General features: G+C 42.4%; 1 protein-coding gene across 3 annotated transcripts; it reads right to left on the bottom strand.

The window, feature by feature from the left end:
- Nucleotides 1-111: 111 nt before the first annotated feature.
- ADAT2 (adenosine deaminase tRNA specific 2) lies at nucleotides 112-27,258 on the bottom strand. Of its 3 annotated transcripts, XM_014483583.2 has the most exons (7): nucleotides 27,026-27,162; nucleotides 22,083-22,275; nucleotides 11,083-11,187; nucleotides 7,810-7,960; nucleotides 5,093-5,199; nucleotides 1,836-1,908; nucleotides 113-1,735 (listed from the first exon to the last, which is right to left on the bottom strand). In XM_014483583.2, exons 3-7 carry the CDS (start codon nucleotides 11,140-11,142, stop codon nucleotides 1,692-1,694), a joined length of 435 nt encoding a protein of 144 aa, XP_014339069.1. In that variant the 5' UTR covers nucleotides 11,143-11,187; nucleotides 22,083-22,275; nucleotides 27,026-27,162; the 3' UTR covers nucleotides 113-1,691. The 3 variants fall into 3 exon arrangements, with proteins under 3 accessions (XP_070232893.1, XP_014339069.1, XP_005889152.1); XM_005889090.3 differs by lacking the exon at nucleotides 22,083-22,275 and having other exon boundaries at nucleotides 27,026-27,258; XM_070376792.1 differs by lacking the exons at nucleotides 11,083-11,187; nucleotides 22,083-22,275 and having other exon boundaries at nucleotides 112-1,735; nucleotides 27,026-27,258.
- Between the last annotated feature and the right edge of the window lie 33 nt (nucleotides 27,259-27,291).

Genomic DNA, 27,291 nt, shown 5'->3' on the forward strand with positions numbered 1-27,291 from the left:
AATCATGCATGTTCTTCTCCATAAAACTTCTCAAATGCAGTTAAAAACACACGCGTACAAAACCATGCCATTATAAACCCTTTGTAGTATGTAACTGTGGTTAGCTGCTACTCTCAGCAATATAAAAATCCTTTCACCACAATTACATTCCAGCCTGCAATGTAATTCAAAACAAACAAGTCGGAGACATCACTCAAATGGCAGAACCAACAAATACAGATGCTTTGCATCAAGGAAATGAATCCACTGAAGAAATGCAATCGAGAAGAAGCTGCCTTCCAAGGCTTGGAGCTGGGTTTCTGATGGAACAGCGAGGCCCCCTTCTGGGCAGACACAGAGCATCCCCAAGAGGCTCTACAAAGCTGAAGTTCATAGTGGCAACCACTGCTACAGTCAGGAAGGTGAGTACCGAGCTTCCTGCTGTGGATACCCTTTCTAGGGCTGTGCTCACACTTTTACATTTTAGATTTTTTTTTTTTGGCCACGCTGCATGGCATGTGGGATCTTGGTTTCCCAACCAGGGATGGAACCCTTGCTACCTGCAGTGGAAACTCAGAGTCTTAACCACTGGATTGCCAGGGAAGTCACTTTTACATTGTAGATTTTAAATTCTAAATCTGGTTTTCATAGAGAAATAGCTGTGTTTGATTTCAGATGTAATGAATCATTCTATTTAATCCTGCAACCATTCCTCCTACTGAGGGGCACGCCCACCCCCTCTGCCTTGTTCTTTTTGCCATAATTCTTATCAACCTCTAACATACTGTATAATCTATTATGATCATTGTCTGTCTCCTCCCGTTAGACTAGAAGCTCCATGAGGGCAGGATACTTCATTCTGCTAATGGCAACCCACTCCAGTATTCTTGCCTGGAGAATTCCATGGACAGAGGAGCCTGGAGGGCTACAGTTCATGGGGTTGCTGCAAAGTTGTACACGACCAAGCAACTTTCACTTCAGTGAACAAACAGAGCCTGGCACAGTAGAGTTGCTCAATAACAAAGAAAGAGTCATCTACTTAGGCATTTCTTTTATTTTTATTTTATTTCATCTTCAAAGAAGGCATGAATAAGGTTTTATGATAGCAGTATGCTGTTAAATGATGAATATGTGTTTTAAAAGTATGTATTTTCTCTAAATGCTTTATAAAAGCAAAAATCTCTTCTAAGGACCACAGAATCGTGGTCCAATATGTATATGATTCATATATTAATACAACTTCCAAGGAAGTCTCCCTCCCCGACACACGCAACCCGGGAGAACACGGTGGCTGCCAAGGATGAAGGATCCCCGTCTGTAAGGCCTGGAGCAGCTGTCTATCGGGTGATGCTCTCCAGGCAGACACACCAGGCAACTGAGTCTGGATACACATCCTCTGAAAGTCAGTGCATTCCTGGACCAGGCATAAGGATTTTGGCATGAAGAACAGGAACTGCTTGCTAATTTCTAAAACCTCAATCTTTAACTTTTCCCCTTCTTAAAAATGGTCTTTCAGCTTGTGGAAAAGCTAGGAGTTGTTTGCAACTGTCAGCCTTTTAAAAAGTGCTCATTTGCTCCCTTAACAGAGCAAATGATGAGAAACCATTTTCCCGCGAATTATGGACAATATATAAACATATGCTTCAACGATGTCAACAGCTTTCTGTCCAAGAATGTCGTCCCAGGGGCGTGAGTCTTTCATTAAAACAAGTTCAGGATTTGTGACATTCCTTTTTTCGAACCTTTGATTTTGGTGCTGTGAAAAGAATAGAAAAGAAAGAGAAAATGAAGAGGTAGGCCCACGCAGACTTGCTTCGTACCGACTAAGTATGTGTACACAGGAGGGGAAAACCGACCATTTGGATTTTCTTGTTTGTAGAAGGTCTTTAACATCTCCACTGCCTCCTCAGCCCGATATCCAGGGGTGCACTGATGAAATAAGAAAGCTGAGAATGAGCACAGGCCTAGGAAAATGTGTGCTGTGTTCCGTGAAAATGGCAACACATACATCATTATGTAAATATATTTCAGATAATGTTAATACACCTCACGGATATTAGGAAAATCAGTAAGGAAGTATATTTCCAAAAAAAAAAAGACCTAAATTAAACATCACTAATTAACTCATTATTATTTTTCAATCAACTAACTGTGTGATCCCAGTTCAGTTCAGTCGCTCAGTCATGTCTGACTCTTTACAACCCCATGAATCGCAGCACGCCAGGCCTCCCTGTCCATCACAAACTCCCGGAGTTCACTGAGACTCATGTCCATCGAGTCAGCGATGCCATCCAGCCATCTCATCCTCTGTTGTCCCCTTCTCCTCCTGCCCCCAATCCCTCCCAGCATCAGAGTCTTTTCCAATGAGTCAACTCTTCGCATGAAGTGGCCAAAGTACTGGAGTTTCAGCTTTAGCATCATTCCTTCCAAAGAAATCCCAGGACACCTACTAGTTATGTGATCTTGTGTAAGGTACTTCAACTTTCTATGCCTCAGTTCCCTCATATGTAAAATATAGGTAATTATAGAAATTAACCCAAAAGGATTTTGTGAAAATTAAATGAGGTTAGATAGTCAAAGGTATGGTTTTCCCAGTAGTCATGTACAGATGTGAGAGTTGGACCATAAAGAAGGCTGAGCACTGAATAACTGATGCTATGGAACTGTGGTCCTGGAGAAGACTCTTGAGAGTCCTTTGGACAGCAAGATCAAACCAGTCAACCCTAAAGGAAATCAACCCTGAATATATTCATTGGAAGAACAGATGCTGAAGCTAAAGCTCCAGTACTTTCGCTACCTGATGTAAAGAGCTGACTCACTGGAAAAAACCCTGATGCTGGGAAAGACTGAAGGCAGGAGAAAGGGGCAACAGAGGATGAGATGCTTGGATGGCATCACTGATTCAATGGACATGAGTTTGAACAAGCTCTGGGAGATAGTGAAGGAGAGCGAAGCCTGGCATGCTGTAGTCCATGGAGTTGCAAAGAATCGGACATGACTTAGCAAATGAAGAATGACAACAACAAAATGAGATTAGATAACATAGCCCCTGTTAATTAAAACACCTGGCACATTGTGAGTGCTCACTGAGCACTAAGCTATTTTTATTTGCTGTTCTTTATTTAACAGGGGCCCATGAAGTGTTTGATTCTATAGAGCTCGGGTTGGCAGTCCACAGCTAGAAATGGTCAGCTAAGAATGGTTTTTATATTTTAAAGGGTTAAAAATATATATATGTGACAAAAATATAAGTGGCTCACAAAAGCTAAAATATTTCCTCTCAGGCTTTTTATAGAAAAAACTAGTCGAACCTTACTACAGAGGATATTTTTTAAGTGTTCAGTTTCTTCTATCTTTGATTCTTTCAGCAAAAAGGTCAACATGTGAAAGAATAAGAAATTGGGATAACAGTAGAGGGATGAAACTTAATACTAGAGAATATTTAGAGAGACTGAGCAGATCATCTCAGGAAAAGAGGAGGAATAAGCTTAGGTTTGTGAGACAACCAGCTGATAGTGGTGGAGTGATTATTAAGGGAGTACCAGGAAAGAAATTGGAGCAATAAAATGAAGTCAAAATATACAGGCCTTTGAAGGAGCACAACGTGATGCGGTCACTGGTAATGTCACTGGCAACATCTCTGGCATGTTGGACAGAAATGCTCCACCCATATCTGATATCTAAGGGCTCATCTTTGTTCAGCTGAGAAGCTTTGAGGAATTCTTCAGATCTTTCTCATAAATGAAGTACAGAGTCAGCGATTCATTTGCAAAGAGTTACGGAAGCAAAACCTGAGTTACTGATAGAAGTGACTGGAAGAAAACAAGTCACTTTGCATATTGTTTTAATGATCAGGCTAACTGTACTGCCTACTCTCCATCCTATGACGGTTTCTTTTCTGATGTGATGGTAAAAGTTATCTGTTCTCAAAAGTGCAGGGCTTGTTGGGAAAGCCAATGTTCAGCTGGGAAAACTCAAAATAGAATGTTTTCCAAAACTTGTTCTCATTGGGATTCAACCAAATTTAGCCCTTCATAGGTACTTAATATTCTCCCAAGAATATTTGAGATCTTTGTTAACTACATACCATGTCCAGCATTCGTTAAGTCCTTTTCTTTTTAAAGCATAATACTTTTAAGATTAACCTTAGATCTTAGAGAGAAAAAAATCAAACCAGTTTATGGGAACTGGTATTTGTCTAGAGACCAAACTCTGAAATAAAAATTCCTTCTGCTCATAGCCTTAAACACGAAAACTCTGGGAGAAGCGTCAAAGTTAAAGAGAAAGTAGAATTTCTAAGTGGATTCTTGGGCCTAGGGGCAATTTCAACATCAAAAAGGCAGGGGGAAAAAAATGAAATCAGGTATTGATTCCTAGATGCCAAAAATAGTACAGGGCAATCAAGCAAAATGACTGACTTTGTGAAAAATATTGTGTATTCACTGTAAATGGCTGCTATAGTCACCAACACCGGAGAAGGCAATGGCACCCCACTCCAGTCCTCTTGCCTGGAAAATCCCATGGGCGGAGGAGCCAGGTAGGCTGCAGTCCATGGGGTCGGGAAGAGTCAAACACGACTGAGCAACTTCCTTTCCCTTTTCACTTTCATGCATTGGAGAAGGCCATGGCAACCCACTCCAGTGTTCTTGCCTGGAGAATCCCAGGGATGGGGGAGCCTGGTGGGCTGCCGTCTATGGGGTCGCACAGAGTCGGACACGACTGAAGCGACTTAGCAGCAGCAGTCACCAACACAGACTAAGCATCATGCAAATCTGGTACAGCACAGAGCCAGGCACACATGTGGAGGGGAGAGGCCCATAGTGGTAGGGTCCTTACACATAGCTGATGATGTTGGTGAAGACTGTCAGAGGAAAGCTTGGAAGGCTGGAACTCTCTTTCTGGAGGGATTCTGTGCATTAAGACAGCTAAGCACTCTCCTGGAAATGATTACCTGCAGTCTTACACTGAGGCATCCATGACCTTGGCCAGAGGTTCCCAGCACCCATCTGGTTCAGTCATGGCTCCTTGGTGTACTGACAACACGCTAATTACCCGCAAGCCCGTAGGTGAGATAAGAGTAATTAGAAAGAAAAAGTATAACCGTTCATGTTACCTGAAATGGTTTCCCAGTACTCGGTAGATCAGCAGAGGCAATATCCAGAACAGAGCCACAACCACCAAATCTTTCATTCTGGCAGCCATAGACAACCAGTGGGATTCCTGAGAAAGAATTAAGGTCCTACAGAGAACAGGCAGCTCAAGTGCATATTGTGACAAAACTAGAGTGGGTTTATACCAGCTATCCTAGAGAGGAAAGCCCACGCTACCCTTAAAAATAATTAAACTTGGGCTTAGTCTTAAAAATTCAGTTTTGCAATCAAGCAGCATGGCCGAGCAGTCTAAGGTGCTGGATTTAGGCTCCAGTCTCCTCAGAGTCGTGGGTTCAAATTCCACCACTGCCAGACAGGAGGTATTTCTCTAGGTCTAAGCACCCTTTAATTCAGGAAATTCCTTCTAGAATATAACTTAGTTTTAGGCTTCCCTGATAGCTCAGTTGGTAAAGAATCTGCCTGCAATGCAGGAGACCCTGGTTTGATTCCTGGGTCAGGAAGATCCACTGGAGAAGAGATAGGCTACCCACACCAGTATTCTTGGGCTTCCCTTATGGTTCATCTGGTAAAGAATCCGCCTGCAACGTGGGAGACCTTGGTTCAATCCCTGGGTTGGGAAGATCCCCTAGAGAGGGGAAAGGCTACTCACTCCAGTATTCTGGCCTGGAAAATCCCATGAACTGTATAGTCCATGGCGTCACAGAGTTGGACATGACGGACAAACTTTGACTTCACTTCACAATCTAGTTACACAAAAGAAAGAGGTTTAAAGGATTTAAAAATTAACATCTCACAACTGCAAATGGAGTGAAAACTGAATGTGTATTTGCTAAATGCTTGCAGCTTGGTGCTCTCTCTGGCCTCTCCTAAAGGAGATATTTTGGAATCACTAGAGAATTGGAGCCAAAAGGGAGGCAGAAATTTAATCCAGAGATTTTCACCTCTTTAAAAATAACAGATTTTCCCTCTGTTCTTTCCTCAAGCAAATATAACTGTGGCTCAGAATAAACCAGACTAAAACGGAGCCACTCGGGATGGCACGATGGGCAGAGAGTTTACAAAGTGGAAACTGTATGTCTTATCATACTGAAAGCCCTCTCTATTATTTTTAGTGATTAAATGATTCACACCCACATACCAAAATAATGGACATGAGTTTGAGCAAGCTCCAGGAGATGGTGAAGGACAGGGAAGCCTGGCATGCTATAGTCCATGGGGTTGCAAAGAGTCAGACACAACTGAGTGACTGAACAGAAACAACCAAAATAAATACATAAGAACATGCTAGCATGAGATTCAACAATTAATTGTTGAATTATCCAGCAATTTTTAAAAAGATCTTTAGAGGCTAACTGGCTGTACTCAGTATTTGTGTCATTTATTCCGTGAAAGACACAATTCGAAGAGCTATATCAACTTCCCATTTATTTAGTTTACAGTTCTTGGGGTCCAAAATCACTGTGGACAGTGACTGCAGTCATGAAATTAAAAGACATTTGCTACTTGGAAGAAAAGCTATGACAAACCCAGACAACGTATTAAAAAGCAGAGACATCACTTTGCTGTCAAAGGTCCATATAGTCAAAGCTATGGTTTTTCCAATAGTCATGTATGGAGGTGAGAGTTGGACCATAAGGAAGGCTGAGCACTGAAGAATTGATGCTTTCAAACTATGGTGCTGGAGGAGCCTCTTGAGAGTCCCTCAGACTGCAAGGTGATCAAATTTGTCAATCCTAAAGGAAATCAACCCTGAATATTCATTCACTGGAAGAATTGATGGTGAAGCTGAAACTCCAATACTTTGGCCACCTGATGTGAATAGCTAACTCACTGAAAAAGACCTTGATGCTGGGAAAGACTGAGGGCAGGAGGAGAAGGGGACAACAGAGGATGAGATGGCTGGATGGCACCAATGACTCAACAGACAAGAGTCTGAGCAAACTCCGGGAGACAGTGAAGGACAGGTAAGCATGGTGTGCTGCAGTCCATGGGGTTGCAAAGAGTCGGACCGACTGAGCGACTGAACAACACAACACAGTATCATAAATACTTTCACTTTGTAGTTACTTGAATTTTTCAAGCCTTCTATGTAATAGGTATTCATGGCAAAAATAAACAATAAAGACTTATAAACAGAGAAAGAGAAATTTTAAGTCACCTGTAATCTGTTCACCACAGGCAATAAACAGAGAAAGAGAAATTTTAAGTCACCTGTAATCTGTTCACCAAAGGCAAAATAGGTGCATATTCTTCAGGTCTTTTCTTATGTACACTGTTAAACAGTCTAATGTATGGTCTGTCTTTACCTGACAGCTTAAGTTAGCTTGAAGCGTTTCTTGCTCTCACTTACTTGTTATAGTTCACTGATACTAAAACAAAGACTTCAGTATTCAAAAATCTTTCTTAAAAAATGTTTTGGCCTAGGAACACTGTATTTTGTAAAGTACATCTTCCAAAATTTGTTTCACAATTCTGTTTTCATATAGTAGAATCTTTTTTAACATTGTCTGGACTTTTTTGTTTTACATTGATGCCTTTTTTTTTAATTGAAATATAATTGCTTTACAATGCTGTGTTGGTTTCTGCTGTACAACATTGTGAATCAGCCACATGTATACATATAAGCTCCTCCCTCTGGTGGGAGGAGCGTCCCTCCCACCCGCATTCCACCATCCATTTTTGAGTTCACGACACATGAACCTGTGAAGTCAAAGGATACTCATCAGGCGGAGAGCAGCTGCACACATGATACAGGGCTCCACGGTGACGTACAGCACAGTGTGTTCAAACACTTCAGAAGGACTCCTGCCGCGGCGACGGCACCAGTCTAGGGCCTGGTCAATGGCCACCATTTCTGCATGTCGAGTAGCCTGGAAAGAGAGCTGCCTGCACTGACCTTGTTGGCTACGTGTAACAGTATTTTACAAATATTCCAAAGTAAATATGAAAAACGGGCCTATTGTTTCTGCAAACATTTCAGCGAATAAAGGTTTCAGGACACCCTTAGCAGCTGACAGTGGATTTCCTAGTTCAAGTACTATAGCCTTGCCGACAAAAGATACCTAATCTGAGATGTCAGAGGAATTAGTGCTCTATTTTTAGTTAAGTATCTAAGTACTTTAGGGGACACTCTGTCAATTAAAATACCAGAGAGATAAGTCTCAAATAAAAAAAAGATGTCTATGGTTCCTGAATATTTCCAAGGAAACTGAAATTTTCATAAGCATGTGCTTTAGGTTCGAATATGTTTTCAAGACTGTCACTAACCTCACTCTAAACAAATCTATATTTAGAATGTCATCACTGGGATATCATCACTTACATTTTCTCTGGGATAAGATTTTATATACTGGCGGACTCTAGAGAGAAGCAGAGGTTTGGTATCAGTTTCAGATACCTTCTGGGAGCAGTAGAGTATAGGAGAAATGCAAGAAATTTGAAGTCAACCATACTTCAGTCTGAATCCTGACTGTGACATTACTAATTGTATAGCCTTGGGCAAGTTACATAGCTTTTCCAAGCCTTAGTTTCCCCAAATGTAATTCTAGTATCTACATCTCATAAAGTGATATGAATTATATGAAGCACAGTCACATGCAACACTATATATGTACTCTGCTATGTGGCAATTATTTATAGTACTCATGAATAATTATGTTTATCAATAAACTTACACTTAGTATCAACTATGTACAAGCCACTGCACTAAACTCTGTGGGGAAAAAAGTCTCTGTCCTCCAGAAGCATAAAATTTGGCGGGGCAAACAGAAAGGTATTCATTTACCTGTGGAAAGTGCTGGCACAGTGGCCAAGGGGCCATGGAAGCCAGAGGCAGATGGGAGCCCTGCTGGCCCAGAATGATAAACTCAGAGCTGGAAAGTTCTTTGGCAAAGAGGGTCCCATACCTGACTGCATACCAGAACCAACTGGGGAGCTTAAAAAAAGCAAAGTTCCCCCCAACTTGGGTGCTTTTTAGAAATCAGGTTCAGATTTACTGAATCAAATGTGCTCATAGTTCTCAAGAAATAATCAATGACCTAAATCATCTCAATCAACTCTTTTACCACTGAAGAACCAGAAGCTAAGTAAGCTATGTTAGGAGGTTACTAAAGACACACAGCTGGGCGAGGTGATGGCGGTGGTGACGGCGGGTAATGGTAGCAGAGCCGAAAGTAGGACTTGGGTCTCCTCTTTTGGGGTCAAGAGTCTTTCTATACTGTGATTGTAGGGTAACCTTCTAAAGAGCACAGAATACTAAAAATAAATCCAGGTTAATTTCAAGGTGTGGAAGAAACTCAGGTCACTGGGGGTTTAGACAGATGTTGCTAGGACATCCGACTTTCTCACGTTAAAGATACTGTACTGAACCACAAAATACAAATAGGGAAATACGACAATTATTTAAATCACAAAATTCTACTCCTGAATAGTATCTGTAGATTCACTAATTGGTGTACTACGGCTTATTGGGCTTTCCAGGTGGCTCAGAAGGTAAAGAATCTGCCGGCAATGCAGACCCAGGGTTTGACCCCTGGGTCAGGAAGATCCCCTGGAGAAGTAAATGGCAATTCACTCCAGTATTCTTGCCTGGAGAATTCCATGGACAGAGGAGCCTGGCAGGCTACATTCCATGCAGTTGTAAAGAGTCAGAAACGACTGCGACTAACACACATGGCTTACTACTTATCTTACAGGCATCTTGATGTCCACGTAACAACTGTTTTGTGAATTTGGGTTCCTATTTTGCTTGTGTTTCACTAGATCTGAGTTTTCTTGTTGATAAGTGTGATGAATGAACTCGAAAGTGCTCATAGCACCCCCACCTCGTTCTCTGGCTCCCAAGTAAGATCAAAGTCAACGTGAGGGGTGGTAAAATTATAAGCTCTCCTTGAGTCCCCCCGGCACTTCTTATAATCCTAAAACTTATGATTTCATTCCTACTCACTGTAACATGCTGTGGTGATACCACATTCAACAAGTGTTTCCTTAATTCACAACTTCTCAACCTAACCACAGTAAAGTCACAAAAGCTTTTAAAGTGTACCTGCAGGTGGTGGAGACTGTACCCCACTGAATTACTTGCTTTCTTTATACAATCCTTTTATATCTCCACAGCTATCAATTAAGGGTGACTTTTTAATTGACTAGGAGGAACACAATAATTAAAGGTACTACACACCCAAGGGAGAAAGCAATGGCACCCCACTCCAGTACTCTTGCCTGGGAAATCCCATGGACGGAGGAGCCTGGTGGGCTGCAGTCCATGGGGTCGCAAAGAGTCAGACACGACTGAGTGACTTCACTTTCACTTTTCACTTTCCTGCATTGGAGAAGGAAATGGCAACCCACTCCAGTGTTCTTGCCTGGAGAATCCCAGGGATGGGGGAGCCTGGTGGCTGCCGTCTATGGGGTCACACAGAGTCGGACATGACTGAAGTGACTTAGCAGCAGCAGTAGCACACACCCAAGAATACTAGAGTGGGTAGCCTATCCCTTCTCCAGCAGATCATCCCATCCCAGGAATCAAACCAGGGTCTCCTGCATTGCAGGCAGATTCTTTACCAACGGAGCTACCAGGGAAGCCTCACCGAAGGATACAATATGAGCTAAATTGCTGTCTCATAAAGTAGAATTTCCAGGTATTACATTTGCTTAAAATAGAGACGGACTCTTTTCTTCTGTATGGACACTCTGATGTAATAAAACCCCTCTTGGATTTTACTCGTGTTAAAGCTCTATGAAATGGAAAATCAGACCCAAAGAATTTACTGCTTCATTAAATTTTTCTGAATTATCCAAAATTTTGAAAATCAGTATGGATCACTCTTTATAATCAGAAAAAAAGAGACATTTTTAAAGGTTTCAGGAAACTGTCCTTCCACTAATGGTCACCTAACGCTACACAGATCCATCTTGCCACCAACCACGAGAAATCCATTCCATGCCTACCATCACTGTCATATGTTTGCAATTTACTCTTCAACTCACATACATTTTTGGTTTGATTAACTTCATTTCTCCCCTTGCCCACAACTTCATTGTTGTAGACCATAAGGCAGCCAACAGGAACTTCAGTATTGTCTAGGGCGTCTTTGGCCTAAAAGACAAAGTGGAAAATCTAACAGGTGATGTTCAATACTTGAAAAGACAAAAGAAACAGGCAGCCTAAGGACTACACACATGAACAAACATCAGAGCAAAGAAACGTGGCTCAGTTTCCCCTTTTCTAAAACATTTCAGTATTCAGTGCCTTTATTCTCTGTTGTGTCTGTATTGAGAGAGACTCAAGAGCAAATCCCCATCATAGTCCTGAGCTCCCTGAATTTTTCTTTTACTGGAAGCAGAACTGATCAAAGACTACTTTTGATCCTTGTTCTTATATTGCCAGGGGTGTTGGAGAAGACTCTTGAGAGTCCCTTGAACAGCAAAGAGATCAAACCAGTCAATCCTAAAGGAAATCAGTTCTGGATATTCACTGGAAGGACTGATGCTGAAGCTGAAACTCCAATACTTTGGCCACCTGATGTGAAGAACTGGCTCATTGGAAAAGACCCTGATGTTGGGAAAGATTGAAGGCAGGAGGAAAAGGGGACGACACAGGATGAGATGGTTGGATGGCATCACCGACTTCATGGACATGAGTTTGAGCAAGCTCCAGGAGTTGGTGATGGACAGGGAAGCCTGGCGTGCTGCAGTCCATGGGGTCGCAAAGAGTCAGACACAACTGAGCTACTGAACTGAACTGAACTGTGCACTGTTTTCTGACAGAGTACAGGCTTCTTAGGTGGCACAGCAGTAAAGAACTGCCTGCCAATGCAGGAGACATGGGTTCAATCCCTTGGTTGGAAAGATCCCCTGTAGGAGGGCATGGAAATTCACTCCAGTATTCTTGCCTGGGGGATCCCATGGACAGAGGAGCTTAACTGGCTATATTCCATAGGGTCTCAAAGAGTCAGACATGACTGAAGCAACTTAGCACGGCACAGCACACATGTATTTGTAAACAGGTAGAAGAATAAGTAACATTTATAAGTCTTTTATTAAAATTCTTTCTTTGTTGAAATTCCACTTGCTTAATCTTTCTGATGCTTTAAAAATTACAGAAAACATCCTCTGGTATTCAACAGCATCAAGGTGACCAGACTGCTTATCTCCCTGTGCCCACAATCTCTGTTCTAAGCGAGACAATAATGGCTTTGGAGCACTCTATACAAAACTGGCACAACCATTTTGAAAAACACTTTAGAAGCTTCTTTAAGAAGTAAACACACATGTGTGCTAAAGTCGCCTCAGTTGTGTCTGACCCTTTGCAACCCTATGGACCATGGCCCTCCAGGCTCCTCCAGGCAAGAATAGTGGAGTGGGTGGCTATTTCCTTCTCCATGGGATCTTTCCAACCCAGGGATCAAACATGTATCTCTTACATCTCCTGCACTAGCAGGAAGGTTGTTTACCACCTAGGAAACCCCAAGAAGCAAACCTACAAAGAGCCTATGAACATCTAGCTCATTCTACTCCTAAGTATTTACTTGAGAGAAGAGAATATGTGTCTAGCAAAAACAAACAAACAAACCTTGTAAAAGAATGTTCATAACAGCTTGGCTGTTATTATGTTATGTTATTCATAATAGCCAAACACAGGAAATAGCACAGGTGTCCATCAACAAAAGAATGGATAAACATGCCATGGAATACTACTCAGCAATAAGAGAGAAACAAACTACGGATACACACAACACCATGGATGAATCCCAGACATGCTAACATAAAAGAAATCAGACACAAAAGTGCACACACTGCATGATTCCCTCCAAGTGAAGGACTAGAACAGACTAAACTATGATGAAAGTAATTGCAACAGTGGTTCCATCACCAACAGGGATGAGTAGCTTGACTGGAAAGGGACACAAGGAAATCTGGGGAGGAAAAAACTTTATCGTGATAAGGGTGTGGCTTACATAGATGTCTGCATCATTCAGAACTGAATGAACAATACATTTAAGACCTGTGCATCTCACTGTATGTGAAATATGCTAAGTCACTTCAGTCATGTTTGACTCTGTGTGACCCCATGGACTGCAGCCCACCAGGCTCCTCTGTTCATGGGATTCTCCAGGCAAGAATACTGGAGTGGGTTGCCATGCTCTCCTCCAGGGGATCTTCCTGACCCAGGGATCAAACCCACGGCTCCTGCGCTGCAGGTGGATTCTTTACTGCTGAGCCACCAAGGAAACCCATGTGAAATATATCTCAACTGAAAAATACAAATGAGAAAAGTAAGTTTAGGCACAGTTCCACCACCATCCCAGGGATGGTAAACTAATCATTATAGTTGCAGAGTCACCCCTCCATCACTAGCTGTCCATTTTTTTTCCAGCCCTATGGTTGAGGGAATGGGCTTCCGTGCCGGCTCAGCAATAAAAGAATCTGCCTGCAATGCAGGAGATGCGGGTTTGAATCCTAGGTCAGGAAGATCCCCTGGAGAAGAAAATGGCAACCCACTCTGGTATTCTTGCCTGGAGAATCCCATGGACAGAGAAGCCTGGTAGGCTACAGTCCATGGAGTCACAAAGAGTCAGACATGACTTAGTGATTAAACCACCACCATGGTGGCTGAAGGAGCCCCAGCAGTTCTGGGGCCCAGGACAGCTAAGGAATACTTCTTCAGGCAGAGAGCAAAAACAGGCAGGTTACTTTTGGGATGCCCGGACACCACAGGTGAGAGAGAACCTGAAACGGTTGTGACCTGTGAACTAGCATAGTCATTTCCACCTCACTATGGTTTAAAGAACCCAAGTACCGCTGTTTCTAGAAAGGCATAGCATTTCCTGTTTGGGCAGGCTGGAAGACACTCTAGAAGACTACATTCCTACTGAAGCAGAGGTATTTACACACACCACAGGGCACACGAAGTGCCAAGTTGAAGGCTTTGCTGAAATCAGTATGTGTTCCGTCTCCTGCACTAGCCGCTTGCTCCCAGCAATAACCCTATCATAATGCTAGCGTGGGTCCCTTAGCTGCTTCAAACATGCTCAGCTGACACTTTTCATTTGGCCAACAGTGGTGAAAGGAGAGGCACGTTGTGGGAGCATATGATACTTCTCTTGCATCTGGAGTAGTGGGATAAAGCTGGGGCCTGGAGAGATGGAAGGAGACAGTATCTGAAGCCATAATACCATGTTCTTCAGAACTGGGTCATGCACTACCCACAGGCTAGTTCTGTCCCAGTTATGTAAAAAGTTAAAGCACACTCAGTTTGCACAAAGTTTGAAAGACTGCAGAGGTCTTTCAAAGGTTTGGTGCATATATACAAATAAAAAATGTACCATAGGTTACTACAGGAAGGAAAGCTGGGAGGAGGACTGACAGCTGGAGAGGGAGGAGACAATAAGAACCAGCACAGTTAAGGCAATCGTCACACATAGAGTGAAATTTAAAATAAGTTCAGGATGACGCATAAACTGGGGTCCACAAGAAAGACAAATCATGTGCTCATCCATCAAATATCTGTTGAGGGTCTTGAGATAGGGAAGTTATCCTGGATTATTAGGTGGCCCCAAATGCAATCATAACTGTCCTTATGAGAGACACGGAGAGAGATTTGACACGTAAAGTAGATAGCAATGGGATGATGGAAGCAGAGAGATTTGAAGATGCTACGCTGTTGGCTTTGAAGATGTGGGAAGGAGTCATGAACCAAGCAAGGAATGTCACGTTAGAAGCTGGAAAAGGCAAGGAAATATATTCTTCTCCAGGGCCTCCAGAGGGCGCACAGCCCTGCTGACACATTTGTTTGGGGGCAGTGAAACGGAGAGTGGACTCCTGGCCTCCAGAATCGTAAAAGAATAAACCTATGTTGTTCTAAGCCACCAAGTGTGCAGGCATTTGTTACCGAAGCCAGAGAAAACTAATACATCCTGTTAAGAGGAAGAAAAGATAAGCTAAAATGGGAAGAAAGTATTTATAAACCATATATTTAAGGGGACTCTTGAGAGTCCCTTGGACAGCAAGGAGATCAAACCAGTCCACTCTAAAGGAAATCAACCCTAATATTCATTGGAAGGACTGATGCTGAAGCTGAAGCTCCAATATTTTGGCCACCTGATGCAAAGAGCCCACTCGTTGGAAAAGACCCTCATGCTGAGAAAGCCTGAAGGCAAGGAAAAGGGGAGTGACAGAGGATGAGATGGTTAGATAGTATCACTGATTCAAGTAACATGAATTTGAGCAAACTCTGGGAGATAGTGAAGGACAAAGGAGCTTGGTGTGCTGCAGCCCATGGGGTCACAAAGTTCAGTTCAGTTGCTCAGTTGTGTCTGACTCTTTGTGACTCCATTGACTGCAGCACGTCAGGCTTCCCTGTCCATCACCAACTCCCAGAACCTCAAACTCAAACTCATATCCATTGCATTGGTGATGCAATCCAACCATCTCATCCTCTGTCATTCCCTTCTCCTCCCACCTACAACCTTTCCCAGCAATAGGGTCTTTTCCAATGAGTCAGTTCTTCGCATCAGGTGGTCAAAGTATTGGAGTTTCAGCTTCAGCATCAGTCCTTCCAATGAATATTCAGGACTGATTTCCTTTAGGAGTGAATGGGTGGATCTCCTTGCAGTCCAAGGGACTCTCAAGAGTCTTCTCCAACACCACAGTTCAAAAGCAACAATTCTTCAGCACTCAGCTTTTTTTATAGTCCAGCTCTCATATCCATAACATGACTACTGGAAATACCATAGCTTTGACTAGACAGACCTTTGTTGGTAATGTCTCTGCTTTTTAATATGCTGCCTAGGATGGTCATAGCTTTTCTTCCAAGGAGCAAGCATCTTTTAATTTCATGACTGGGTCACAAAAAGTCAGACACAATTTAGTGACTGAATAACAACATATTCAACAACAGTCTAGATCTGGATTATGAAAAAAAAAATGCTCAAAATTCAACAGTTTAAAAAAATTGTTAGAAAATGGGCAAAAGATACTAAAAAACATTTTATCAAAGATGGCATACAGATGGCAAATAAGTATATGAAAAGATGGATACATCATTAACCATTAGGGAATGCAAATTAAAACCACAATGAGATATCACTACACACTTACCAGAATGGCTGAAATAAAAAGTATTAACAACAGATGCCAGTGAAGCAGAGAAACAGGATCTCATATATTGCTGGCAGGAATGTAAAATTGTTACAGCCACCCTGGGAGATGGCTTGGCAGTTCCTTAAAGAGCTAAATGTGCACTTAACATATGACCCAATGATTGTACTCTGGGCGTTTGTCCACCCAGGGAAATGAAATCTTATGTTCATACAATAACACAATGTCATATACAGACATGAATGTTCAATGACATTTTACTCCTAGCCCCAAACTGGAAATGACCCAAATGTCCTTCAAGGGCTATCAGGTTAAACAAAGTATGTTGCATCCACCCATGGAAAACTACACAGCAATGAAAAGGAATCAGCTATTAACTGACTCAAGGAAATAATGTTGAGTGGGAAAAAAAAAATCCCCAAAGGTGACATATTCAAGTATACCACATTCCCGAATGACAAAACTATGGGTATGGAGGATAGATTAGTGACTGCTGGGGGTTAGGGTGTGGAAAGGATGGTGGCCATAAAGGGCAGCAAGAGGGAGCCTTGTGGTGATGGAGAAGTCCTAGTGGTGATCAAACAAAACAGGTAACAAAACTGCACTGAACGATGCAGACACACATGCACACACAGGCGCACACACATAAAGCTGATGACACGTGAACAAGCACTGCAGGCTGGGTCAAGGCTGTATTCCTGGCTGTGACATTTCGCTAGTTATGTAATATGCTACCACTAGAGGAAACCAGGTGAAGGGTACTGGGGCCTTGTCTGTATATTGTGTTGCAACTTGCTGTGAATTTGTAATTATTTCAAAATGAAACATTAAAAAAATAAAAGGTGGAGTAAACCAGAAGGCTCCTACAATGGCAATTAAGAAGAGATGGCTACTGAGGTAGGAGGAAAACCAGGAGTGTCTGGGGTTATAGAAGATCCAAGGAAAATACTGGGCCAAGAAGGAAGGGTCAGTTAGGGTGGGAGGGAGGAAATAAAAACCAGTAGCCTGAAGAGGGACTTATGTGTAAGTTACACTTCTAGTTTCTATTACAACAGACTGTTGTGTCTGTACGTCAAGTGTTCTGATTCTGAGCTTGCAAATAATAAGAGCTGAGAGCTTGTTGGAAAGCTCCCCCTGATGCAGGACTAGTTCAGGCACATTATTAATTCATGTACTTCATAACCCGGTGCAACTGGTTCGTGATTTCCCCATTTTACAGATAAGGAGACTGAGCCTTGGGAAGGTTACGGGATCAGTCCCTGTGTGAGGCTGGGCCTAGAGCCCAGGCAATGTGGATCCTCCACTCACTTGTTCAACAAATCTCTGTGGAGCACGTGCAAGGTTCCTGGGTTTCCAGCCACAGCTCTGCCTCTAATTTCTACTCCAGTCACCACAGACCAGCTACTTTACTGGTGCCTGGGTTCTTAGCAGCGCTAGTTCAAGGGACAAAGGGAAAGGGGACATTTAGCAAGACAGTGAGATGTAAAAGTTTAAAGAAAAACAGAGAAAACAAACAGGGGGCCACGTGACAAGGATTATCTGTAAACCTGTCTGCTGAAGAGCTCTACGTGAGGCTACTTGTTCATTTCAAACGTGCAGGAGAGGATCCAAGAGCAGAGGGAAGGAGGAGCAGGTGGCAGGCAGAGGCAAACCCAAGCTGCCTGGTGCGGCTCCTTCCACATTCTGACTTGTTCACCTGGAAAACAGCCGGGGCCACGCTCTGGGCCCCCGGAGAGGGGACGAGACGGGCCTTTCATTCTTTCCTTCGGGTTTTCTCTTGTTTCCTCCAAGAAAATGATCTGCTTTTAACTCTATTTCCCATACTATATTATCTTCCTGCTTCATTTTTGTAAAAATGCCTTCCACCGCTGTCCCAATTAGAGAGAAAGCATGAGTGACCATAGTACTTGAAAAAGGCAAATAATGCTGTTGATGAGGAGTGGCCTAGACTGAGGGTGAAGGGTGAGCAGCTGGAATGGTAGGTTAGGGAGGAGGTGGCGAGAGCAACCTCAGAACCCCACAGAACGAGTCACGTGTGTATATGCATATATCAAATACATATATCTGCTTTGCTGTGAAGTTCAAAACAGATTTAATTACACTGAAAAGACTTTTTAATCCATCCCATCTTGTACTTTCCAACATTCCCATGACCTCTTCTGCCAAGTCCAATCGTTTCATTATAAATGCACAAAAGAGCAGGCAAAATGGCTCTGAATTGTACCTATGCAGGTTTTCAACCACCTCATCTTTTAGAGAGGCTCCGTTACTATTTAAAATGGCAATTTTGTCTTTCATAAATTAGTAAGTTACCAAGGTTCAAAACTGAAGAATGAAATCTCTCTTCTCACTGGTCCCTACTCCAAATGTCTTTAATGTCGTTTCTTTTGCTCCTCAAGTGTCATCTCCTGCACTCTAGCCAGGGTCCATCTGCTTTTACAGATAAAGACAGTTCTAGGACGGAAGAGACTGTGCAGTTTCTCTAAAGCCATCCTTCCTACAAACTACTTTCTAGTCATGCGGTGGTAGCAGGAGGGGAGAGGGGGTCAGAGTGCCTGGACTCTTGAAGAGTACCCAAGTATATCTCCTACAAAAGAAAAAAGACAATTGGAGGAAAAGACAGTTCGGCCAGGACAACTCTTAGGTAGAAAATAATAACGTTCGAAAGGTCAACGACACTAGAGCTGTTACTGCTCGTGACTCTGAGAAGCTCTGTTCTCCTGTAACACACTAAACTTCTCCTCACCTGGAGACGAACAGCCTGGCACCAAGAGCCTCCCAGCCATCACCCAGTGCTCCCCACCAGCCAACTGAGTCAGCCGAACCTTTCATTATCCTTCCAGGTCCTTTGTCCTTAATCTTCTTGGAGCCCCTCTGAGAATCTGGTGAAAGTTGTGGACACTCCCACGCGAAAAAGGCACAAGCACGTGACATTTTTACACACAGCATCAGGGTTTATAGACTCCTGCTAAAACCTGAGCCCTGGTTAGAAGTCCTGATCCAGACAGATAGTTGGATCCCCTCCTAACCCAAGACTGAGTCCTCCATTTCTTTGTACTTGATTCCTCCCCTTGAGAACCCATCTCTTCTTTTCCACTCGCCTACATCCCATTTCCCTTTTTCAAGTTAAGAAAGCATCCTGTAATTTCACTCAACTAACTTGCTCAGGACCGTGTCACCTATTATCTGATAGCATTTTATGTCTGCCTCTTATTTTGGATCCTGGACTTGCTACTATTAACTTTTTCATTTGTGGGCGGCTTAATTTCATCAATTAAACAGCATGCTCCTGCGGGGAAGCACTAGAGCCAAGCACCAGCAAACCTGTTCCGCTCACCTTTGTAGGCCAAGCACATGGCACAAGGCCTAACACAAAGAGACATTTAATCACACTACATTTGATACAATGGATCTGTCTGTGCTTGATTTCTTTTTTAATTTCCCTCAGACATGCCATAATCTTATACTAATACTGCTGCTGCTGCTGCTAAATCGCTTCAGTTGTGTCCGACTCTGTGAGACCCCAAAGACGGCAGCCCACTAGGCTCCTCTATCCCTGGGATTCTCCAGGCAAGAACACTGGAGTGGGCTGCCATTTCCTTCTCCAATGCATGAAAGTGAAAAGTGAAAGTCAGGTTGCTCAGTCATGCCCAACTCTTAGCGACCCCATGGACTGCAGCCTACCAGGCTTCTCCATCCATGGGATTTTCCAGGCAAGAGTACTGGAGTGGGGTGCCATTGCCTTCAGGTGCCTGGAAAAAGCAACTATAATACACGATTTATTCCAGAAACCTTGCAACTTTTCTCCCTCTGACTCTCTGATGATACATTTATCTACTCAATCTTTCTTTTTTCCTAAGTGTAAAGTAAGTATGGCAGAAGACTTGGGGGTAAAAAAATTCACACATCAAAAAATAAAAACCACTCATAATCCCAACATTACAAAATATGATCACCAGTATTATTCTGTAACAAATTTTTCAGGTTTTTCCCTATGTCTGCATATACATATTTGTAGCTTTCTAAAAAGTCAAATAAATTTATACTATATATACCGTTCAGTGGTCTGCGTTTTTCATCCAGAAACATATTACAAACATTTCTCTATGTTGAGTAATATTTTTTCAGCACATGATTTTTTTAAGGCTACATAGTGCTTCTCTGCATAAATATTTATGATTCACTTAATTGGTCCCCTATTGTTTGACTAGCACATGTGGCTATTTTTCAAATTCCTCACTATTATAAACAAATAGAGAACTTCTCTGTATATCTCCACTGATTCCTTATGAATTATTCCTAGAAATAGCTATAAAATACAAACAGTTCCTACAATGTAATTTTTTTTTTAGAATGAAGCATTGTCAAACATTCTTTTTTTTTTTTAAGGCACCAGAACTTTTTTTTAATATTTATTTATTTGGCTGTGCCAAGTCTTATCTGCAGCACACAGAATGTTTTAGTTGTAGCATGCAAATTCTTAACTGCGGCACGTGGAATCTGCTTCCATGTTGCTGCTGTTTTTCAGTCGCTAAGTCGTGTCTGACTCTTCCCAACCCCATGGACTGCAGCATGCCAGGCTCCCCTGTCCTCCACTACCTCCTAGAGTTTGCTCAAATTCACGTCCTCTGAGTCGGTGATGCCATCTAACCATCTCATCCTTTACCGCTCCCTTCTTCTTTTGCCTTCAATTTCTCCCAGCATTAGGGTCTTTTCCAACGAGTCGGCCCTTTGCATCAGGTGGCCAAAGTATTGGAGCTTCAGCTTCAGCATCAGTCCTTCCAATGGATATTCGGAGTTTATTTTCTTTAGGATTGACTGGTTGGATCTCCTTGCTGTCCAAGCAACTCTCAAGAGTCTCCTCCAGCACCACAGTTTGAAAGCATCAACTCCTCGGTGCTCAGCCTTTTTTATGATCCAACTCTCACGTCCATATAGGACTACTGGAAAAACCATAGCTTTGACTATACGGACCACTGTTGGCAAACTGACGTCTCTGCGTTTTAATACGTTGTCTAGGTTTGTCATAGCTTTTCTTCCAAGGAGTGTCTTTTAATTTCATAGTTGCAGTCACTGTCCACAGTGATTTTGGAGCCCAAGAATATAAAATCTGTCGCTGTTTTCACTTTTTCCCCTTCTATTTATCATGAAGTGATGGGACTGGATGACATGGTCTCAGTTTTTTGAATGTTGAGCTAGCTTTTTCACTCTCAACTTTCACCCTCATCATGAGGTTCTTTAATTCCTCTTCACTTTCTGCCATTAGGCTGGTATCATCTGCACATCTGAGGTTGTTGAAATTTCTCCGGGCAATCTTGATTTCAGCTTGTGCTTCATCCAGCCCAGAATTTTACATGGTGTACTCTGCATCTAAGTTAAATACGCAGAGTGATAATATACAGCCTTGTCATACCTCCTTTCCCAATTTTGAACCACTCAGTTGTTCCATGTCTAACTTGCTTCTTGACCTACATACTAGTTCCCTGACCAGGGATCAAATCCAGCCCCACTGCATTGGGAGCAAGATGTCCTAGCCACTGGACCACCAGGGAAGTCCCTACAATGTGGTTTTTAAAAAGGAAAACTAATAATAAAATTGGGCAAAAGAGAATATATCTAGGCAATTCACAGAGGAAAAAAAATCCAAATGTCTAATTAGGATCCCCAAGGCATGGTAGTCAGTGGGAATAAAGTGAAAAGGCAGAGGGGTCCAAGAGAGTACAATGGGGAGCAGTGAGCAACCAAACCCAGCACAGGACAAACTGGGGGTGAAGACAGGTGGCTGGGCTCAAATCACATCTCCGTCCTTACCAGCTCCCTAACTGTGGGGAGCTTACTTAACTCTAAACCTCGATGTCCACATCTGAAAATGAGGACGGTAACAATACACACCTGATATGCTTTCAAATTGCGGTGTTAGAAAAAACTCTTGCTCAGCAGTCCCTTGTTCAGCAAGGAGATCAAACCACTCATTTCTAAAGGAAATCAACTCTCGACATTCTTTGGAAGGACTGTTGTGAAGCTGAAGCTCCAATACTTTGGCCATCTGATGCAAAGAGTCAACTCACTGGAAAAGACCTTGATGCTGGAAAAGATTGAGGGCAGGAGAAGAAGGGGATGATAGAGGATGAGATGGTTAGATAGCATCACTGGCTCAATGGACATGAATTTGAGCAAACTCCAAGAGATAGTGGAGGACAGAGGAGCCTGGCATGCTACAGTCCATGGGGTCACAAAGAGTTGGACATGACTTAGTGGTGACTGAACAATAACCACCATAGAGCAGGACTACTGTGGACCTTATACATTTGGTCAGTATGAGACATAGCCCATGGCAATGTGTCTGGAATGTAAGAGTGCAATGCTATTATTTTTTTTATTTGATTCTAAGCCAAATCGTTAGAATTATATGCTGTGGTGATTAAAACAATGACCTTTATTATATGCTATCTCTCCAAAAGAAAACTGTCATGAAAAATAGCGATTTTACAAAACAATAATAAAATATAGAGAACTTTCTTTAAAGTTTGATAACTTCACCAAAGAACAACAAGAAATATAACACAGATATTACTTCTCCCCTGTAACACTGTGAAATGTTCAGTAGTGATAATTCCAGGGATGGTAGGAACGGGGGTAGGACAGAACATTCCCACCACTGGGGACGGACGTGGGACCACTTCAGGCCAGTGCTATCCAACAGCACTGCCAATAGCGATGGAAACATCGTTTGATCTGTGCTGTCCAATATGGTTGCCACCAGCCATGTGTGGCTTCTGAGTACTTGAAAAGCGGCTAACGTGACTGAGAAACTGAATATTTAATTTCATCTTATTCATGAAATAACTAGGCACATATGCTAGTGGCTACTACACTGGGCAGTATAGTTCTAAAAGGCAATCTAAAAACATCTAGATAGATGGCTTTAAAATACATACATCCTATGTCCCATGTTTGGTAATTCACTCCAGAGCAATAAAAGAACTATGGGATGGGGGTGAGAGGAAAATAAACTGAAATAAGAAATGATTATACCTAGGAAAAAAGGATACTTACAATCATGAAGAGAATATGTAATTTGACTTATTTAAAAGTATATATGTCAATAAATTTATAAAAATAAATTTCTTATGACTATGAATTATCTATATAATCAGAAAAAGAAAACATTAAAATATTTTCATTTGGGAAAAAAAATACCATAAAGATATTACTGAATCAAAGGATAAACTCAGTTTTAAGGCTTTTTAATATGTATATAACAAAGTTGCCTTCTAGAAAAGATGCCCCAATTACAGCAAACAACTAACCAACTCCTCACACACACATCCTTATCTACAACAAGCATTGCAAGTTTTTGACCTTTGCCAATTTAACAGCTGAAAAATTATGCTAAGTCGCTTCAGTTGTGCCTGACTCTCTGCAACCCTATGGACCATAGCCCGCCAGGATCCTCTGTCCATGTGATCCTCCAGGCAAGAATACTGAAAAATTATATCTCTTTTTAATTTGAATTTAATCTATTACTAGTGAAACTGCACATTTGTTAACTTGTTCCTTATCTGTGTTTCTTTTAGAAATAGCATGTTTATTCATATCCTTTGACTTTTTCAATATTAGGGTGTATATCTCTTTGCCAAGGTTCTTTATATATCAAGGTTATATCAAACCTGTCCTTTTATTTACACTGCAAATATTTTCCCTCTGTCCTTTGCTTTGTTACTTTGTATCTTACAAAGTAAGATACATTCTTACTATTCATTCTTCTTTTATGTTTTCTGCCTTTTATCATATACTTTAAGAACCCATCTCCATTCCAATTCCTCCAGGCCTTCGCTCAACAAACACTAATATCAGCCAAGCACTCAGCCACTTGAATTGGCCATATAAATATGTCTACTCTGCCCAGGTGCTGCAAGTATGCTAGTATCCTATTATTACATGTACACTGGACACCTCACTTTCAAATTCCTCAGAACACATTGCTGCTAAGTCGCTTCAGTCATGTCCGACTCTGTGCGACCCCATAGAGGGCAGCCCACCAGGCTCCCCCGTCCCTGGGATTCTCCAGGCAAGAACACTGGAGTGGGTTGCCATTTCCTTCTCCAATGCATGAAAGTGAAAAGTGAAAGTGAAGTCGCTCAGTCATATCTGACTCTTAGCGACCCCATGGACTGCAGCCCACCAGGCTCCTCTGTCCATGGGATTTTCCAGGCAAGAGTACTGGAGTGGGGTGCCATTGCCTTCTCCGTCAGAACACATTAGCTGCCTCTGAATCTGGTACTAGCTATGCTTCTGGTCTGATCGTAAACTCTTCTCAGAAGTACACAGGACAGTTTCTATTACTTCTACAAGTCTTCAAAGTAGTTTAAGATTTGAAGTTTCTTTAGTGGAGGTGGAGGGGATGGTTGGACAAAGTCCAAGATTTATCACAAGCATTGTTTTCCCTTTGTTTAAGACCTGGAAGAAACGTATGTGTGTGTGTGTTAGTCGCTCAGTCGTGTCCAACTCTGCGACCCTGTGGAGTGTCGCCCACCAGGCTCCTCTGTCCATGGGATTCTCCAGGCAAGAATTCTGGAGTGGGAAGAAACATATACTACTGGCCAAAAAAACAAAGTGCAAACTAAGGACCTCCTTGACCCTGTGTAGATAAACTAGGCAATCACACCTTTAGGTGTTTATAGTCCGATTGTGGCTCAGATGGTTAACCAGCAAGGATCTGTTGTATAGCACAGGGAACTCTGTTCAATGTTATGTGGAAGCCTGGATGAGAGGGAGTTGGGGGAGAAAAGATACGTGTATATGTATGGCTGAGTTCCTTTGCTGTCCACCTAAACTATCACGACATTCTTTTTTTTTATAACAACATTCTTAATGGGTTATATGCCAATACAAAATTAAAAGTTTAATTTTTAAAAAAAAAAAAAAGGTAGTAAAAAGACTCAAATGTTCAGTCCAGAAGTCTAGAGAATAGTGTGGATGATATGAAAGGAGAGAAAGAAAACACATTTCTGATACACAAAGGGGAAAAGTTCAATGGCTGAATAAACCTGGCTATTTCTAAAACCACTATTGAGTCCTCTATGGTAGGATCTCTCAAAATTTCATCTATGCAAACTCCCCATAAATATTCTGAGGACAGTTCCTAAAGCAAATGAAAATAACCAGAAGAGGCCAAAAATTTTCAGCATTCCCACATCCCCTGACCTCCGGGTCTCTTATCCATAGAAAGATGTAAATGCAGCTTAATTTGAGATATTTCAACCTTCCCGTGCATTTACTATCATCCTCATGACTTATGCCGCCCAGCATATGATAGTATTGAAATCATTTGGGGGAAGGAGAGAGATTTTGATATCACATGAAAACTCCTTTTTTCCAGCTGGAAGAATTTAGTAACATAAAATGAGTTCAGGACAAACAATTCCATATTATAAATTAATCATTTAAAGCATAAGTGAAGTGAAGTCGCTCAGTCGTGTCCGACTCTTTGTGACCCCATGGACTGTAGCCTACCAGGTTCCACAATCCATGGGATTTTCCAGGCAAGAATACTGGAGTGGGTTGCCATTTCCTTCTCCAAGAGATCTTCCCTACCCAGGGATTGAACCTTGGTCTCCCACATGGTAGGCATTGTAGGCAGACGCTTTACCGTCTGAGCCACCAGGGAAGATCCATTCAAAGCATATGCGAATATTAAAGTATCAAATAAAAAATTATGCATCCTATAAGTTTAATGGGCAGAATAAATTTTGAAGTGGGCTGAAAGACTGCATCATGAAATCAAATCAGGTATGATGACCAGCATTTGTTTTTTCAAAATGGAATGAAAGAGAAATACCAGGAAAACTGTGCATAGGAAGGTTAAGTTTTGTCTCAATTATATCTAAGTGTATACTTGGCATTTACTGGAATGTAATATGGCTGGATGGCATCACTGACTCGATGGACGTGAGTCTGAGTGAACTCCGGGAGGCCTGGCGTGCTGCGATTCATGGGGTCGCAGAGTCGGACACGACTGAGCGACTGAACTGAACTGAACTGAATACAAAATACATTTTTTTTTTTTTACTGAGTCACTTACAGTCCATGGGATGGCAAGAGTCGGACACGACTTAGCTACTAAACCATCACCACCACCACTTTCAAAAAAGTATAAGAAACAAGTCTTTAAAAATATGCATATATGTGCGTCTATGATTTATATACCTATACATACACGCCAAGTACACTTTTATCCCTATTAAAGAGTTCGCTGGCACACATAAGTACGGGTAAAGCTTGGGTTGTACACAAAGCTTATCAGAGCCCTCCTTAATCAGGAGTCCTGAAGGGAGTGAGGGAAGAAAGTAAAAGGGCAGAGGGCAAGAGGATGGATGGATGAATGAATGAATGGTGGAATCTGACCGCTCAGGGGCCTGTTCTTATCCTGCTCTCTACCAGAAACATCCTCAGCTTCCTTCCTTCTCCTAGGTAGGTTCAAGGGGTCATACATACAAAATAATGTATCGTCGCGAATCTGCCAGTGTCCACAGGAAAGAAGGGGAAACAGCACGCACGTGCCAGCAGCCCCCGAAAAGGGATGTTGACGCTTACTTCAAAACAGTGAAAAAGAAACAATTTCCGTATTTCCTCTCTTCCTTCCCTCAGAGCCACGTGAGAATGGACTAAAGTACATTTCAGGACAGTAAAAGCCAGCTGTTTTCCCAGAGATTGTGAGCGCCATCGAGATTATTAAGACCCAGAAAGTACCCCGGGGACATTTACTCAAATGCTCGGTCGGGATAAGCAGGAGGAAGTTCCGATCCTATGCGTCCACGCCCCGGCCCCCTTACCATTTGCATCGCCTGCTCCATCCACTTTTCGGTCTCCTCCGCAGACACCGAGTATGCGCCATCGGTAGCCGCGGTGGACCCTGCCTTCGCTTCCATACTGCACCCGGGCCGCCTCGCTCAGCGACAGAGACCGCGGGGAAATAGGAGCACAGGCTGCGGAACGCGGCGGATACGGGCCGTCGTTTCCGGGGGAATCGAACAGTGAGGTACTCGGGAGCGAATTCTGGACGGACCTGGGCGCCCCGGACCAGTGAGCTGCGGCTGCA

Source organism: Bos mutus, chromosome 9 (assembly GCF_027580195.1).
Source record: "Bos mutus isolate GX-2022 chromosome 9, NWIPB_WYAK_1.1, whole genome shotgun sequence".
NCBI lineage: Eukaryota > Metazoa > Chordata > Mammalia > Artiodactyla > Bovidae > Bos > Bos mutus.

What these genes read in the sequence shown, in the direction of transcription:
- ADAT2 (XM_005889090.3), bottom strand. Translation starts at nt 27,121, where the DNA reads ATGGAAGCGAAGGCAGGGTCCACCGCGGCTACCGATGGCGCATACTCG. An exon ending in AGCTGCTCTCCGCCTGATGA is followed by an intron (nt 5,200 to 7,809) that starts GTATCCTTTGAC and finishes ATTCTTTCTCAG; the next exon opens with GAATCCCACTGGTTGTCTAT. An exon ending in GTACTGGGAAACCATTTCAG is followed by an intron (nt 1,909 to 5,092) that starts GTAACATGAACG and finishes TTATTTCATCAG; the next exon opens with TGCACCCCTGGATATCGGGC.